A 14,280-nucleotide genomic window follows, 5' to 3' on the forward strand; every position below is an offset into this window, starting at 1 on the left:
TCTGCAGCTACGATGAAGGAAAGAATGGCTGTCAGCCGAGCAGCGATAAAAAAAGAGAGAACTAAATGAGGCCTGTCGGCGTCGGATGATTAGGAGAGGATGTGGGTTTGTCACTGTTTGTGTTCGCGTCACAGAGAAGGAAGCTCGGGGTCTCGTGCCGATCTGTAAGCCAGCTGTCAGGTAGCACGAAGATGCCAGCTTTCTTTTTTTTTTTTTTTACACACAGGAGACCAGCATGCATTGCTGCTGGGGAGGCAGCTTGTCTGCTCAGCTTCTGTTGACTTCTCTTTGCAGGTAAGGAGCAGAAAAAAACTGTCAGAGGAAAAAGCAGAGACTGAGATAAAAACACAGGGTGTGAAACCTCACCACCAGCGCCCTCAGTGTTTCTGTAGTTTGAAATGAGTTAACGCTTCGAGACGCTATCTGTAAAACACACACCTGAGTCAGACGCAGAAAAGAGTGGGCGGTCCCTTCAGGCCGTTCAAACTGTTGGGTCATTAATTATCTCCGATCAGAGGGACGGTGTGCAGGACGGAGCTGGTTTTATTGATCCTGTTGTGTGAGGCTGTCAGCGAGGACGAGTCTGTGAGGGATGATTAAATTACGAGCGGCTACGTCGGGGGTCGAGTGGACACTCAGCCTGACAGCTGAACTGAAGGATGACACCTTCAGGGCGAGAGCAGAACCACGGCAGAGCTTTATATGATATGTGGTGCAAACACAAACACACATACTGTATATACACACACACACACAGGAATAAACAAACACACACACGGAGACATTACATAACAAAGTTCTGCTCTTAATTTCCCGTTCAAATTGAGACTTTTATAATTTCATGCATCATCACTGAGAGGACGATAAGGAAACGGCGTCTGCTGAATTGCTCTGCTGATCCAAAACAATAAATGAAAACTCTCTCTCTCTCTCTCTGGAGGAGGAGGAGGAGGAGGAGGAGGAGTAATAATGGAGGCAGATTTTTCAGATTAAGCCTCGTGCATTGCTCCCTGAGAGGACACAGAGACATTCGATTGTTTGCTACTGACCTGCAACAGTCAAACGTACGACAAATATGTGCATACTCCGACCAACTCTTCATCAGTGCAATCAATGTAAGAAATCAGCTGATTGTGAGAGAGCAGGAGCAGGAAGTGGAGAGTCGAGGTCTGACTGTTTGAAATGAACAGACTCTGTCACGGTGAGTTTAAATGAGTAGATTATCTGATCATGTGGTTATTACCTAACGATGTTCTCCACCTCAGCAGCCGTTCATTTCCTGTTTCTGTGTAACGCTGATGGAGTCTTTTTTTTTATTTTTTATTCAGAGCTCATAACATCTTACTGTACAGAGCCATTGATGCCGAACATTGAAGCTACCAGACACAGGGATGAAAACGGGGAGGAGCTCTGCTCACTTTTCTTCGCCGCCTGAAGCTCCCTCGACTTTAATCAACGAATCAAACGAGACGAGCGACGCCCCGAACACTAGACACACACACACACACACACACACACACACAACCACAAAATAGCTGCATGACCTCACTTTGACTTCACAGACCTCCAAAACACATCGTCAACATCTTTTGGTAAAAAGTCCTGTAATCAACCCGCACACACAAACAAAAAGGAGGTGAGGACATTAAAGGAGAGATGTCAGTGTGTGTGTGTGTGTGTGTGTGTGTGTGTGTGTGTGTGTGTGTTGGCGGGGGACTTGAACCGGTTTACGCACATAGGTCACGATGAACTCTTTCTATATTTAACATTCTCGGCTTCACTCTAAATAAATGTGCTTTTTAAAGTTTCTTTTGTCTGAATCTTTGTTTCTGTGTTTCCTGTTTCCACCTCGGTGTGGAACAAGTTTCACACACAAACTTTAACGTCACCGAGCGTTGCGACGTACCGACAGCAAGCAGCGGCTGGTAGTGGTTGATGTTCTTGGTGGTCAGAGGGGGACACATGCGGAGGGCGAACGGTGGCAGCGGCAGACCCGACAGCAGGCCGGTCAGAAGGAACTTCAGCTGCACCTCCTGCTGGTTGGAGGAAGGGGGAGGAGCCTCACCTGCGATCAACGTCTCACCTGCAGGAAGAACCAAAACATTCAGTCTCTTATTAAAGCTCCAGTAGAACTTAGACTGCAGTACTCATTTTAAACACGTTTTTGTTGACCAAACAGTTGAAGTGATTGAAGCTCCATGCATGAGAATCCTGTTGTTTTACGCCCCACATGACTCCTTTTATTATTCTGCACGTCCCATATCTAAACATTGTGTTCATTAAAATCAGTCGGGCTGATCTAATTCGACGATGTGTCCTGTTTGAGGCATCGTCCTTCTTTGTGACGCTTCATTCTCCGCCTGATTTGTAACATCTTTGGTGGATTCATAGAGAAACTCTGGAGCAGCCAGTCGTGAAGATATTTCATTAACACTGCAGACACACTTTGTTAGGCCCTGCATTGATCACGAGAAAGGTTACACAGTTTCAACTTGTTTTCTCGCTGGCTCACTGATCTCGTTTCCAAAAACAAAGATATCGTGACTAACTTAATGCAAGAAAGGGAAGAAAGACTCAAATAACAAATGACCCACAGAAACATCAGCGTTCCATAAGACGGGCGTGCAGGAGAATTCAGGGCCATGTGTGTGTCCTTCTACACCACAAACAATGAGTGTGTATGTGACTTCCTGTGTTTCTGCAGCCAGCCTCTAGTGGACACTTGAGGAACTGCATGATTTTACACTTCCAACCTAGACTTAATTTTTTCAGCACCCGAGGTTGCTGCGTGTTTAGACGTGGTACAGTCCGACGGATTAGCTGATATTATCGGCCGATATCCAGTGACTATCGACGTAGTTATATCGCAGATGTGCGCCAACATTCCTCGATTTATTCAACAGACAAACAGCCTTCACCAGCAGAGGGCGCCATATGGATTACAACAAACATCACTCTGCAGAGAGAAGAGCGGTGACACACGATCATGAGCAGTTATTTTCCAGTCGAGTGACCATCCTGTCTTCATTATAAATCTTTCCACAAGTGTTTGATAACTGAAGGTATGTATGTCCCATATTGGTCCCATATCGGTCAGGCACTAGAACGTAGTGATCGCCTCACTCACTACACTGTCGGGACACTTTAAACTGAGAGCATCACTAGAATCACAAACGTTAGAGAGAGGTCTCTTTATTCATCTTTCTTATCAGCAGCAGAGAAACACGGACGCTGTTTGTTTCCTGGAGCGGCGGCCTCTGCGGTCGACTCAGGCGGTTAATGATCTAAAGAAAAGCAACGAGTCATCAGGACATTTCAGACACAAATCCATGTTTTATATAGATGCTGCATCCACTTAAAGCTTTACGGCCGATTTTTATCTACGCTGTAGATTTTTATCTACGCCGTTATTTTTTGGTTCTGGGTTTTCATGGCGATCAGATTGTTAATGACCTCATTTAATAAGGTCTTAACGGGCAATCATCACCGCCAGTGTGTCTGCTGCAGAGCTGCAGGACATCCTCCAAGGGGGAGAAATCCTGAAAGTAATAATTGCAACTGTTGGAAAAATCACATAGGTTTCATTTCAAGCTCCATAGCGGCCACCTTTGCATCGACCATTTAATGTCTCAATTAATGAGCTCAATGGACCTGAAGGTATTAGAGTTGGATTTGGACACCAGGATATTAGATGAGTGTCTCCAGACTCACAAAATGTGAAATAAACCCATTAGGTTGTTTGTATGTGGTCTGCAGAAGTCTTTCCACACAGAGAAAAATGCTCTGTTTCACATGTGCTCTCCTTGTGATGTCACAGTGGGATTCTGGGAAAAAAAACAAAAAAAAAACCCTCTACTCTTCGACTTCACCTCCAGACTCCAGGTCTGCCATTTTCATTCCCGCTAGTGAAGGAGTGACGTCTACGGGGAAAACTCAGGGGGCGGGGCTTATTGTATTTAAAGAGACACACACACCAAAACGGAGCGTTCTGAGAGAGCTGGTTTCTACAGGGTCACAATCCTCCCCTGCTGCTTGATTCGTGTTATATTTGGACCAAAGCACAGAAACACAGATGGTTCATTTAGAGCACAGGGGGGAATGTTTGAAAAGAGGGAGAAGGGGGATAATATGTCCTCTTTAAATTGCATGCAAACTCCTGCAAACGGCAGACTGTAAATAAGAATGTTCTGTTCCTGCTTGGGGTTTGTTTTGGTTTCAAGCTGGTGCTCAGGGGGCGACATCTACTGGATCAAAGAGAAGCACATTCTTCCATTAATGGGAGCTGGCTGTCATCATATCCTGCAATCCAGTCCTTAGTTAGGATTTGTGCAGAAACACTGAGGCAGTGCTCGCACTCGGTGCAGCTTGCATTAAAATCACAACTGAAGATGACACCGTCAACTTTGCTTCTTTCTGAAGAATTTAACATTTTGACAACCTTGGGAAATGTGAAGAGAAAATCCTTCCAAACAACAACAACAACAAAAAAACATCCTTAAACAAAAAAAAAAAGAAACAAAAGAATATAAAACAATGCAGCAAAAGGTGAAGCGGGTTATTTTAAGCTTCATTCTGTCAACATCAGATTTCACAAAAAACTCTGTGAGTGAACTTTAGCTGCCTGCAGGCCGCTGACATTCACTCCTGACAACAGCGTCACTCAGCGACTGTCAGACAGAGCATCGCTTCAGGCAGCTGTGTGTGTGTGTGTGTGTGTGTGTGTGTGTGTGTGTGATGTAAGGATACCTATGACTGCTTTATCTCCTTGAGGTCTCCTGCTCCTCACTGACAGAATAAGAAAGGCCCCTTTCATTATGATTCTATACGCACATTCTTGTAGTGACAGGTCACTCAGTGGTAAATCAACAGAGAGAGACACACACACACACACACATCATAAGCAAGAAGAAATAGGAAATAGGAAACAATGAAAGAGAGAGAGGCAGGCGAGCCGAGCTCTCAGGGAATCCACCGAGTCAGACTTTAAAACCCAAAGACGAGATTCTGACCGGTGTTCCCGAGGACGGGGTCAGTGTTCAGGAGGGTGAAAACCTTGTAAAAATCATTGTGACTTTGCATACTGAAGGAGAAACTGCAGAGAGATATTCTCCTCTCTGATCACAGCGGATCAGAGCAACAGAGGGAACACGTCTCAGGTTCATCTCTCCTGATCTCGTGTGAGCCTGACAGGTGCTCTGCAGGTCTGTGGTGGATCATCGCTGAGTGTCTGAACTCCTCAGCGGTCTGGGGATTTATTTAGCTGAGAGTTTGCTCCTGTTAGGAATCAATACTGTGATGCCGTATTCTAAACTATCGCAGCGTTGAAGGTCACATCTCCTCCCGGACATGCAGATATGGATCCTGCATGAAGAGGCTGTGCAGAGACAAACAGGACGGACTGCGTCCTCTGCAGAGTCAAGGACAGACAGACCTGCGATATCTCTCCTGCATGAACCATCTTCTCTTAAACTCTTAAACGCATCATTGTTCACGGTCCTCCTCGTCCAGCTCTCTACTCTCTGCAGACTCGTGGTGCGTCGGCGTCTCTGCACAGCTCTGCCGTTCTGTCGTTGTCATTGTGATTTCTCTGCGTGTTTTCTTGCTTAGCCACCTTCTCTGCTTGTTTGTGTTCAGGTAACCATGGCAACTGAAACCAAACTGAAAGGCACATTATGTTGGAGGCTGAGCTGATACATCCTGAGACTGCAGCTGATGATACTGGCTTGCAGAGTTCTTACCTCTGCACAGCTTTTAAGTGATAAATGTGTGAGATGATGCGACAACGCCTGAGGGGGCGTCACTTTGACACGTCGTCATGTTTCTGAAGAGTCATAGGGCTGCACCACGTTTTAAAGCTTCAAATCTTTAAAAAGAACTGAGAACTAAAAGTTTTAAAACACGTGGCGGCCATTGTTGGACGACCTTAATTCTTCCTTTGGCTGCCTCCTTGTTGCTGCTGTGGCTTTATTAAGTTATCTGACGCAGCATGTGATGTGTGCTCAGTCTCACCGATCATGCTGTTGAGGGACAGATCCTGAATCCTCTTCTGGTTTGGACCCAGCGCCGCTCCACAGAACGACACGGGGGAGTAAAGCGGCGACAGACCGGAGCTGACACAAAGATGAGGAGACAGAAAACAAAGTCAGAAAAGGTAAATCAGATAAAGAAACAGACGGCCTCGACCTTTAGGAGCACGAGAGGCTAACAGGGTCTCACTGAAAGCACCAGGCCTGGGTTTTTAGTCTGGTCTTTTAAAAAAATGCCTGAAGATGCTCAAAATGTCCTCAAAATCTAAATGTGTTCATGCCATGCACCACACATTGAAAAATTCAATTTAAAAAAAAAATATGAATTTGAAATGGAACGCTTCAGGGCAGCTACTCTCCCTTCAGCCTCGACTGAGGAGCAGCCAGCAGCTGCTGGTCTGAGGATCTGAGAAGTCTGGGTAGGGAAAGGTTCAGAAACATTCAACTGAGTCCTGTAGTTGACGGGGAACCAGTGCAAAGATTCTCTCTCTCTCTCTCTCTCTCTCTCCTTGGTTCCAGTTAGCAATCAATACTGCAGCGTTTTGTTCCACCTACAGGCGGGATCACGGCGGGTAGAGGCCGCTACGATAGTCCAGCCTGGAGGCCTACGAGGCTCTGGAAGCCATTTTATAAATCATGTGGAGAAAACACAGCGAAGCTTTGTGCTCCGTGTTAGAATGTAAACCAGAGCAGCAGCAGGACGAGCGGCTCCATACAACACAGACATGCATCCTGACAAGTTATAAGGGACTGAGGTCATACGACCAGCAGGAAGTGACCTTTAATCAGACAGGTGCAGGAGAGAGAGAGAGAGAGAGAGAGAGAGAGAGAGAGAGAGAGAGAGAGAGGAGAGAGAGAGAGAGGAGAGAGAGAGAGAGGAGAGAGAGAGAGAGAGAGAGAGAGAGAGAGAGAGAGAGACATCCTGCTTTAAATAATCACTTTAATTAACTTCTACAAACTTCACACAGTGGGACAGAAACATGTTCTATCAGTGCAGCTCACCTTCCTGAAACGACAAACTGAGCAAATAAAGTCAAACGCACCCGAGGCTGGTCTTATCACGACACCAGAAACGTGCAGCTCCTGCACGCCAAATAAATACCTGCTGTAATCTCCTGCACGCTGTCTGACTGTGAGCGTCTGCTCAGGAGAAACACGAGTAGAGACTGAAGGTGGAGCACTGAGAAGGCCAGTGTTTCTCCCCGTACGAAGTCTGCTAAATGATTCGGCAGTTTTGTTCGGTCGGTACATTTCCAGAAGCTTCTCCCAGCATGCAGCAGACGATCATTAACGTGGGATCAAACATAACGGCCGTCTCTTTAATATTCCTGAAATAGAAATGCATCTCGTCTGAAGCTTTGCGTGTGAACGTTCAAACCTGGATATAATTAAACACAAAGCAGAGGCACGCCTTTCGTCGACTGATCGAGTTTTTCATCTCGTTGCCAAAAATATTCTGCTTTGGTTTGTTGCTCGGGCTGTTGGCGAAGGAGACGAGGATAAAAGCGTCTCCTGGATAGCAGCGAGGGAGCGACCCGTCAAAGAGAAGCACGCCTCGTCAGCTGAACTCTGAGCTGCCTCAGGTCCCAGACCAGGGCCTAGACCAGGTCCTAGACCAGGTCCCAGACCAGGTCCCAGACCAGGTCCCAGACCAGACTCTGGATAAGATTCATCTTTTATCCGCTGTATTCTGGCTCCATTGCAGGTAATTACAGAGATGCTACAGCGGCGAGACAGGTGTGTTTGTGGAGCCCGGCTCCACTGATGCAGAATCAGTGTGTGTGTGCGTGCATGCGTGCGTGCGTGCGTGCGTGCGTGCGTGCGTGCGTGCGTGCGTGCGTGCGTGCGTGCGTGCGTGTGTGTGTGCATGTGTGTGTACCTGGGATTAGCAGCAGCCCTGCCGGTGTGTCCTTTGAGCTCCCACAGCATGGCTCTGCCGTCACTGACCATCAGGGCGGCGTTGTTCTCATTGACGGGGCAGATGACCATTCGATACGGCCGCACCGTCTTGGTGACTCGGATGGCGTCGCACTGAGAGCGCAGGTCATACACCAGCTCGTGGACGCTCTGCTCTGGGTCTGAGGAGGAGGCATGAAGACAGTCAGGAGATGAATGAGATAAATAGGGATGAAGACGTGAGAGACGGCGTCGAGCGGGTTTTAATAATAAAGACAGAAAGACGGAGATGAGAGTTTGGAGAAGAGCCGAGAGATGAAAGGAAGCGCTTCAGAAGATAAGAAGAGGAGACCGGAAATTAGAACTCTCAGAGTCTAATTCACACAGAAAACTGCTTTAAGACGTGGTTAGAGAAAAAGCTTTACTGACAGCGCTCTGTGACCACGGAGACGGGAAGGGTCGACACGCAGCATCGTGATGACCTCCGTCTGTGCGCGTGGAGGCAGATGTCAAACGTGTGTTGTTGAAGAAATTGTTTCGAGAACAACTAGATTTGAATTTTCATCACGTTTAACTTCGATTTACATAAAACAGAAGAAAATCTTAAACAGTCAAACAAACAGTCTGATGGAAGAGTGTAAGGGCAGTTTCACGCGGGGGAGATCAGTGTGTGTGTGTGTGTGTGTGTGTGTGTGTGTGTGTGTGTGTGTGTGTGTGTGTGTGTGTGTGTGTGTGTGTGTGTGTGTGTGTGTGTGTGTGTGTGTGTGTGTGTGTGTGTGTGTGTGTGTGTGTGTGTGTGTGTGTGTGTGTGTGTGTGTGTGTGTGTGTGTGTGTGTGCGTGCGTGCGTCAGGAGGTTCCACACCTGCTGCCTCCTCTGTGCAGCTGCTGGAGGTGGTGGAGCGACACACTCGGAGGGTGATGCAGCCGTTCTCATGGAGGCAGTAGAGAGCGTCTCTCTGAGCGCAGGGAATCACCTGAAACGAGACGAAGACTTTCTCAACACTTATAAAAAATAATTTTAAAAAAACCCCCCGACAAATAACATCCTTCAAAGTCTCTGATTTCACAGGCTGAGATCTTCTTTTATGCCCGGCGTCACGGTTGTCAAAAAGAGAGAGACAGCAAATTGCACTTATGAAAAACGGAGACTTCACAACACCAAATAAATATTCAATAAATTCATCATCTGCAGCCTGATGCAGCTTTAACGCTTTAACAGGCCGTCTGAACAGATTCATCTGATCCAGCTCCGGTTCACCCCCGGTCCAGCTCCGGTCCAGCTCCGGTCCAGCTCAGGCCCAGCTCCGGTCCATCCCCGGTCCAGCTCTCGCTGTGTGTAGTATGAATGTGTTTGTTGTTTCTGCAGTTTTTGCTCTGAAGCCGTGTCATCAGTCAAACCATTTGGCTGTTTGACAAGCTCTCTGTAACACTTAAAGGAAGGAGGGTAGAGCTGGACACCGCCGGGCCGCTGATTAATAAACCTCTGCTCTCTACATTAATAAAACTCTCCTGCTCGGTGACTTTGAAAGAAACGCTCCACAACAACAAGGACTCGCTCTCCATCTTTGAACTGTTTGAAAAGACAAGCTAGAAAAACCAGAAAGCAGCTGCTAATCCTCCTGCAGTTCTGTCTCCTGTAGTGAGTCGGTCTCCATAGCGCTCTATGTTAAAATAAACATGTTTACAGCCTGGTATAAAAACAGCTTGGGTCTCTAGAGCTCGTTTCTCTCTTTAACTGTTCGGCCTGAATGTTTCTACAACTCACCTGCTTACATTATATTAAGACTTAAAGAGATGTAGAATTAGGGGGCGTGGCCTCTTTGAGTGACAGGTGGGAGTTTCTGTCTGCTTAGTGTAACTTTGAGTCAAGCTAACGACAGGCAGAGAGCTGAGGCGGGTTTTAAGCCTCCTGACAAACCGTTACACGGCGCCCACCTGTCAATCAGCTCAGCTACACGCCTTATTGTGAGTAACTCTGATCCTTCATCCAATCAAAACTGATGAGTCATCAAAAAATTCACCCCCCCTACAGTGTGTGTGGATGGAGACACCTATTTGTTTTTGAACCAGGCTGTAAACATGTTCATGTCTGCTGTAAAAACAGGCTTCTTTATGTTGCTATGTCCATAAACAGTCTGTGGGAGTAAAGGCATCGCTGCAGACCTCCACATCTGTCATTCCTTCACATGGACCTAGAATGTGGAGTGAAAGCAGGATGAGCAGAGTGACATTAACAGATAGTTTCTGTTCCCTTCGCAGGCTCAGCAGCCGTCACAAATCCGGTTTTTAATACCTTCAAAGCATTCATCATTTTTCAATTAGAATCTGGACTCCAAAAGCAGGAAATATGCAGGTAAAGGTCGCTGCTGAGCGTGACGACAGAGAGGAACAAAACGTCGAGCTGCTGTTGAAAGCTCAGACCTTGATGAGGTGAGCAGACAGAGAGAGAGAGAGAGAGAGAGAGGGAGAGAGAGAGAGAGAGAGAGGGAGAGAGGAAGGGAGGACGAGAGACAGAGAGAGAGACAGAGAGCGAGAAAGAGAGAGAGAGAGAGAGAGGAGAGAGAGAGAGGGAGGGAGGACGAGAGACAGAGACAGAGACAGAGAGAGAGAGAGAGAGAGAGAGAGAGAGAGAGAGAGAGAGAGAGAGAAGAGGAGTGGGGGACTTGATCAGTCGTGACAGGAAGAATTGGCTCCCGCAGAGAATCATCAATAAAAAGAGACAGATCTTGGTAAAAGCTTTTTGTGTTTTGCAATAAAAGGAGAAACTGCATGGGGCTCATTTGAGGGAACGGGGAGTGATGGGGAGGATGTAAAAAGGAGGCTAGTTCACCTACAAACACCTGCAGGTTATCCTCTCGATGCTGCTCGATAAGAACTTAACCCTTCAGAGTCTGGGATTGAATATGTCCATCAGAAGCTGTGCTTACTGTAGAGACCTTTCCCGTGTTATAGAGACAATCGAAAAACATCTCAAACCCTGAAGCTCTTGTCTTTCACACTATACCACATTTCAAAACAATACAGTCTATTATCTTTTATCTATTGATATAAAACACGTACACAGGAGCATAAGAGAGGAATGAATCTTTGCAGGAAAACTCCTGAAAAATGTTTTGGCACCAAAATGTTTGAAAAGCAAACGAGCATATTTCCAACATAACGCTCTTGGGCCGACTGGTTAGTGTGCGTGCATGAATCTATGAATATTATCATTATGCAGGACCTCACCTGGATGAAGGGCACCCCCGAGCGCTCGATGGCCACCACGCCCACCGTCTGGCTGAGCTCCAGGTCCAGGATGAGGATCTCCCGGGGGTACAGTAGCAGCATGTGGTTCCTCTTAGACGGCAGGTAGGACAGCTGGAGACAGTCGTTCAACGTCACCGCCTCGGCTCTGAAGGGGAGGGACAGAGACAGGAAATGAGCTCACTGCCGGGTTATTTAAGGGGAAACGTGACCGCAAAAAGGTCCAGCAAGAGTCACACATGTATCTTTATTTTTATGTGTTCAGTTCAAAATGTCACCGAGACTTCAAACTAAACATCCTGCAAACAGGACACGGAGTAAAAGTGACGCTTCCTGCTCGCCATCATTACGCCAGAGCAGGCTAAGAATCAAGAGGGCAAACCACAAGAAGTTGCCGGAAAAAAAAAAAGAAAATCATTCAATCAAAAACCTTTTTCAACAAAAATAAAAACATTTAAAAACAGGAAGGTATGAAAATGAAAAGAAGCGACTGAAACAGGCAGCAACACGGTCACTGTATGACTCCTCACTTGCGGATGATTTGGGAAAGCTCAACCGATTAATTGTCCAGTCGCTAATACGGGTCGATATTAAAATATCCAGTGACTTTTGGTATTGGCTAGTTTCCTCTCTGATATTAGGAATATTTAGGAAGAAACTTCCCAAACAACCTTTTGATTCATTGAAAGCTCAGACAACAACACAGCCAGCAGGGACTCCAGCTTCTCCCTCACTGGAGACAGTCAGGACTCACACACACATTTACACAGCACACAGTCATGATTAATATTTACAGTATGTGGAACATGTTGCACATTCTGCCCTTGAAATTATGTAATTGTTATTTTTACGTCATGTTTAGTTTCTGTGTTTCTGCAGAAAGATCCCAGAGATTTAAACGGACGCTGCAGGAACAACACATGCATACGGAATAATGTGCAAATATGATGATGGACAAGGCCGTGTTGGAACAAATTTAACTAACACTGATTTCTAAGATCAACCTTGATCTTTATTCATGGCCTGCATACTGAAACCGAGAGAATTAGTAATAAGTGCAGAGCGTGAGTGAGTCAGCGGCGAGGAGAGAGGACTTAAAAGAGAATCGGGCGTAACGCTGCGAGGCTGATGAATTAAGAAGGTGCTGGCACCAAAATCCCCTCCATTATTCTCACAGTCCTCAAAATGTCAAACTAAGTATGTTTGATGTAACTGCTTTTAGGTGTGTTTAAAGTGATCCCAGATTCTTGTATCCATGGCAACAGAGGTCCAATCTCTGCGGATAACGTCGAAAAAAGTCACAAAGATGGCAGAGACTCCCTGAGCAGGTCGGAGGTCGGAGGTCACTCCTGCAGCTCGCCGTCAGATCAGTCACAGGAGAGACTGACTTTACGACAGGATGGGGACGATTATCATCAGGGGGAAACCGTGCCGATAAAACGGATCCAATACAGGGACCCTTGGAGAGTTTCAGAGCTCTAAGTCATACAGAGTGAAGTCACAAGGGGCCGATAAGGCGTCAGATGTCTGAGTCACTGAAGGAAGAACTTCAGAAGGAACGAGAAAACGGGACTCCTGTGAGTTACAGGCAGCACATCAGGCAGAGACGCTGAAAATCAGGTTTTACACCTAAACTGACTTTCTCTCTCTCTCTGCTGTGAACGAGTCGGGACGGCTGCAGCACACAAATCTTTATACATTCATAGAGGACTGTTTGATAGCATGAGAGGCGTTTTAACACCTGTGGATCGTTTGCTCTGGTCTGAATCATCGACCAGTTTGTTCCATTTGTTGCATCGTTATCCCGAGTTCAGTCTGTCTTCATACAGAGATCAATGTGTGATTAGCAAGGAAACTGCTCTCTGATTGGTCAGACTTACGGTACTAGCTGGCTCCTGATTGGCTGTGGCATCTCCAAGAACGGTTTACAGTTTCTAAATAGACAGACGACGAGGCGGACTGATGTCGGCTCTGCTCGCCAGTTTTTATTTATTACTGAAGGCAAACGAGAATAATAAGTTATCAAGACAGTCCAGGACCACGTTAGTCCTACTGAACCAGGACCACGTTCATCCTCCTGAACCAGGACCACGTTCATCCTCCTGAACCAGGACCACGTTAGTCCTCCTGAACCAGGACCACGTTCGTCCTCCTGAGCCAGCACCACGTTCGTCCTCCTGAACCAGGACCACGTTCGTCCTCCTGAACCAGCACCACGTTCGTCCTCCTGAACCAGGACCACGTTCGTCCTCCTGAACCAGGACCACGTTCGTCCTCATGAACCAGGACCACGTTCGTCCTCCTGAACCAGGACCACGTTCGTCCTCCTGAACCAGGACCACGTTCGTCATTCTGAACCAGGACCACGTTCGTCATCCTGAACCAGGACCAGGTTCGTCCTCCTGAACCAGGACCAGGTTCGTCATTCTGAACCAGGACCACGTTCGTCATTCTGAACCAGGACCACGTTCGTCCTCCTGAACCAGGACCACGTTCGTCCTCCTGAACCAGGACCACGTTAGTCCTCCTGAACCAGGACCTGCTCATCCACCTTTAACTCGTCTGCATTTTGGTCTGATCGAGGTCTCTTCACGTTCTTAGAAAGTAAACAGAGACCCGCCTTCCCAAGCGGTCTGTGCCCGTCTGTTTGATTGACAGCTTTAATACCAGCACAATCAACCCGCACTAACGAGTTGATTTTAACTGTGCGAGGTGAAAGTGTCGGCTCGTCTCTGCTCAGACTGTAAAGTGAGCATTCAAACGTTTCCCTCCTGATAATGAAAGTCTCAATAGGCTTCTTCGTGTCTTCTGTGTTTACCTACCACACACACACACACACACACACACACACACACACACACACACACACACACACACACACACACACACACACACACACACACACACACACACACACACACACACACACACACACACACACACACACACACACACACACACACACACACACACACTTCCTTGAAATGTCAATTAAGGCGTCTAGCGAACATAAACAAAGTAATAGTGTCCTTCATTACTGGACAGATAAAGACTGTTTTCACATCGAGGGCTCTGACCAATCAGAGAGCATTTCATTTTAGACACATTGCT

The 14,280-nt window shown here is 46.8% G+C and overlaps 1 protein-coding gene across 1 annotated transcript in view; it reads right to left on the minus strand.

Moving 5' to 3' along the window:
- wdr11 (WD repeat domain 11) overlaps nt 1-14,280 on the minus strand; it is a 42,117-nt gene that overhangs the window by 22,623 nt on the left and 5,214 nt on the right. Inside the window, exons 6-10 of the mRNA XM_079362850.1 lie at nt 11,152-11,317; nt 8,786-8,897; nt 7,906-8,104; nt 6,010-6,110; nt 1,907-2,083 (exon numbers count right to left, since the gene is read on the minus strand). Coding sequence (XP_079218976.1) covers nt 1,907-2,083; nt 6,010-6,110; nt 7,906-8,104; nt 8,786-8,897; nt 11,152-11,317 — 755 coding nt within the window. The remainder of the gene's footprint in view (nt 1-1,906; nt 2,084-6,009; nt 6,111-7,905; nt 8,105-8,785; nt 8,898-11,151; nt 11,318-14,280) is intronic.

The sequence above is a fragment of the Symphodus melops genome (assembly GCF_947650265.1).
Source record: "Symphodus melops genome assembly, chromosome: 15".
NCBI lineage: Eukaryota > Metazoa > Chordata > Actinopteri > Labriformes > Labridae > Symphodus > Symphodus melops.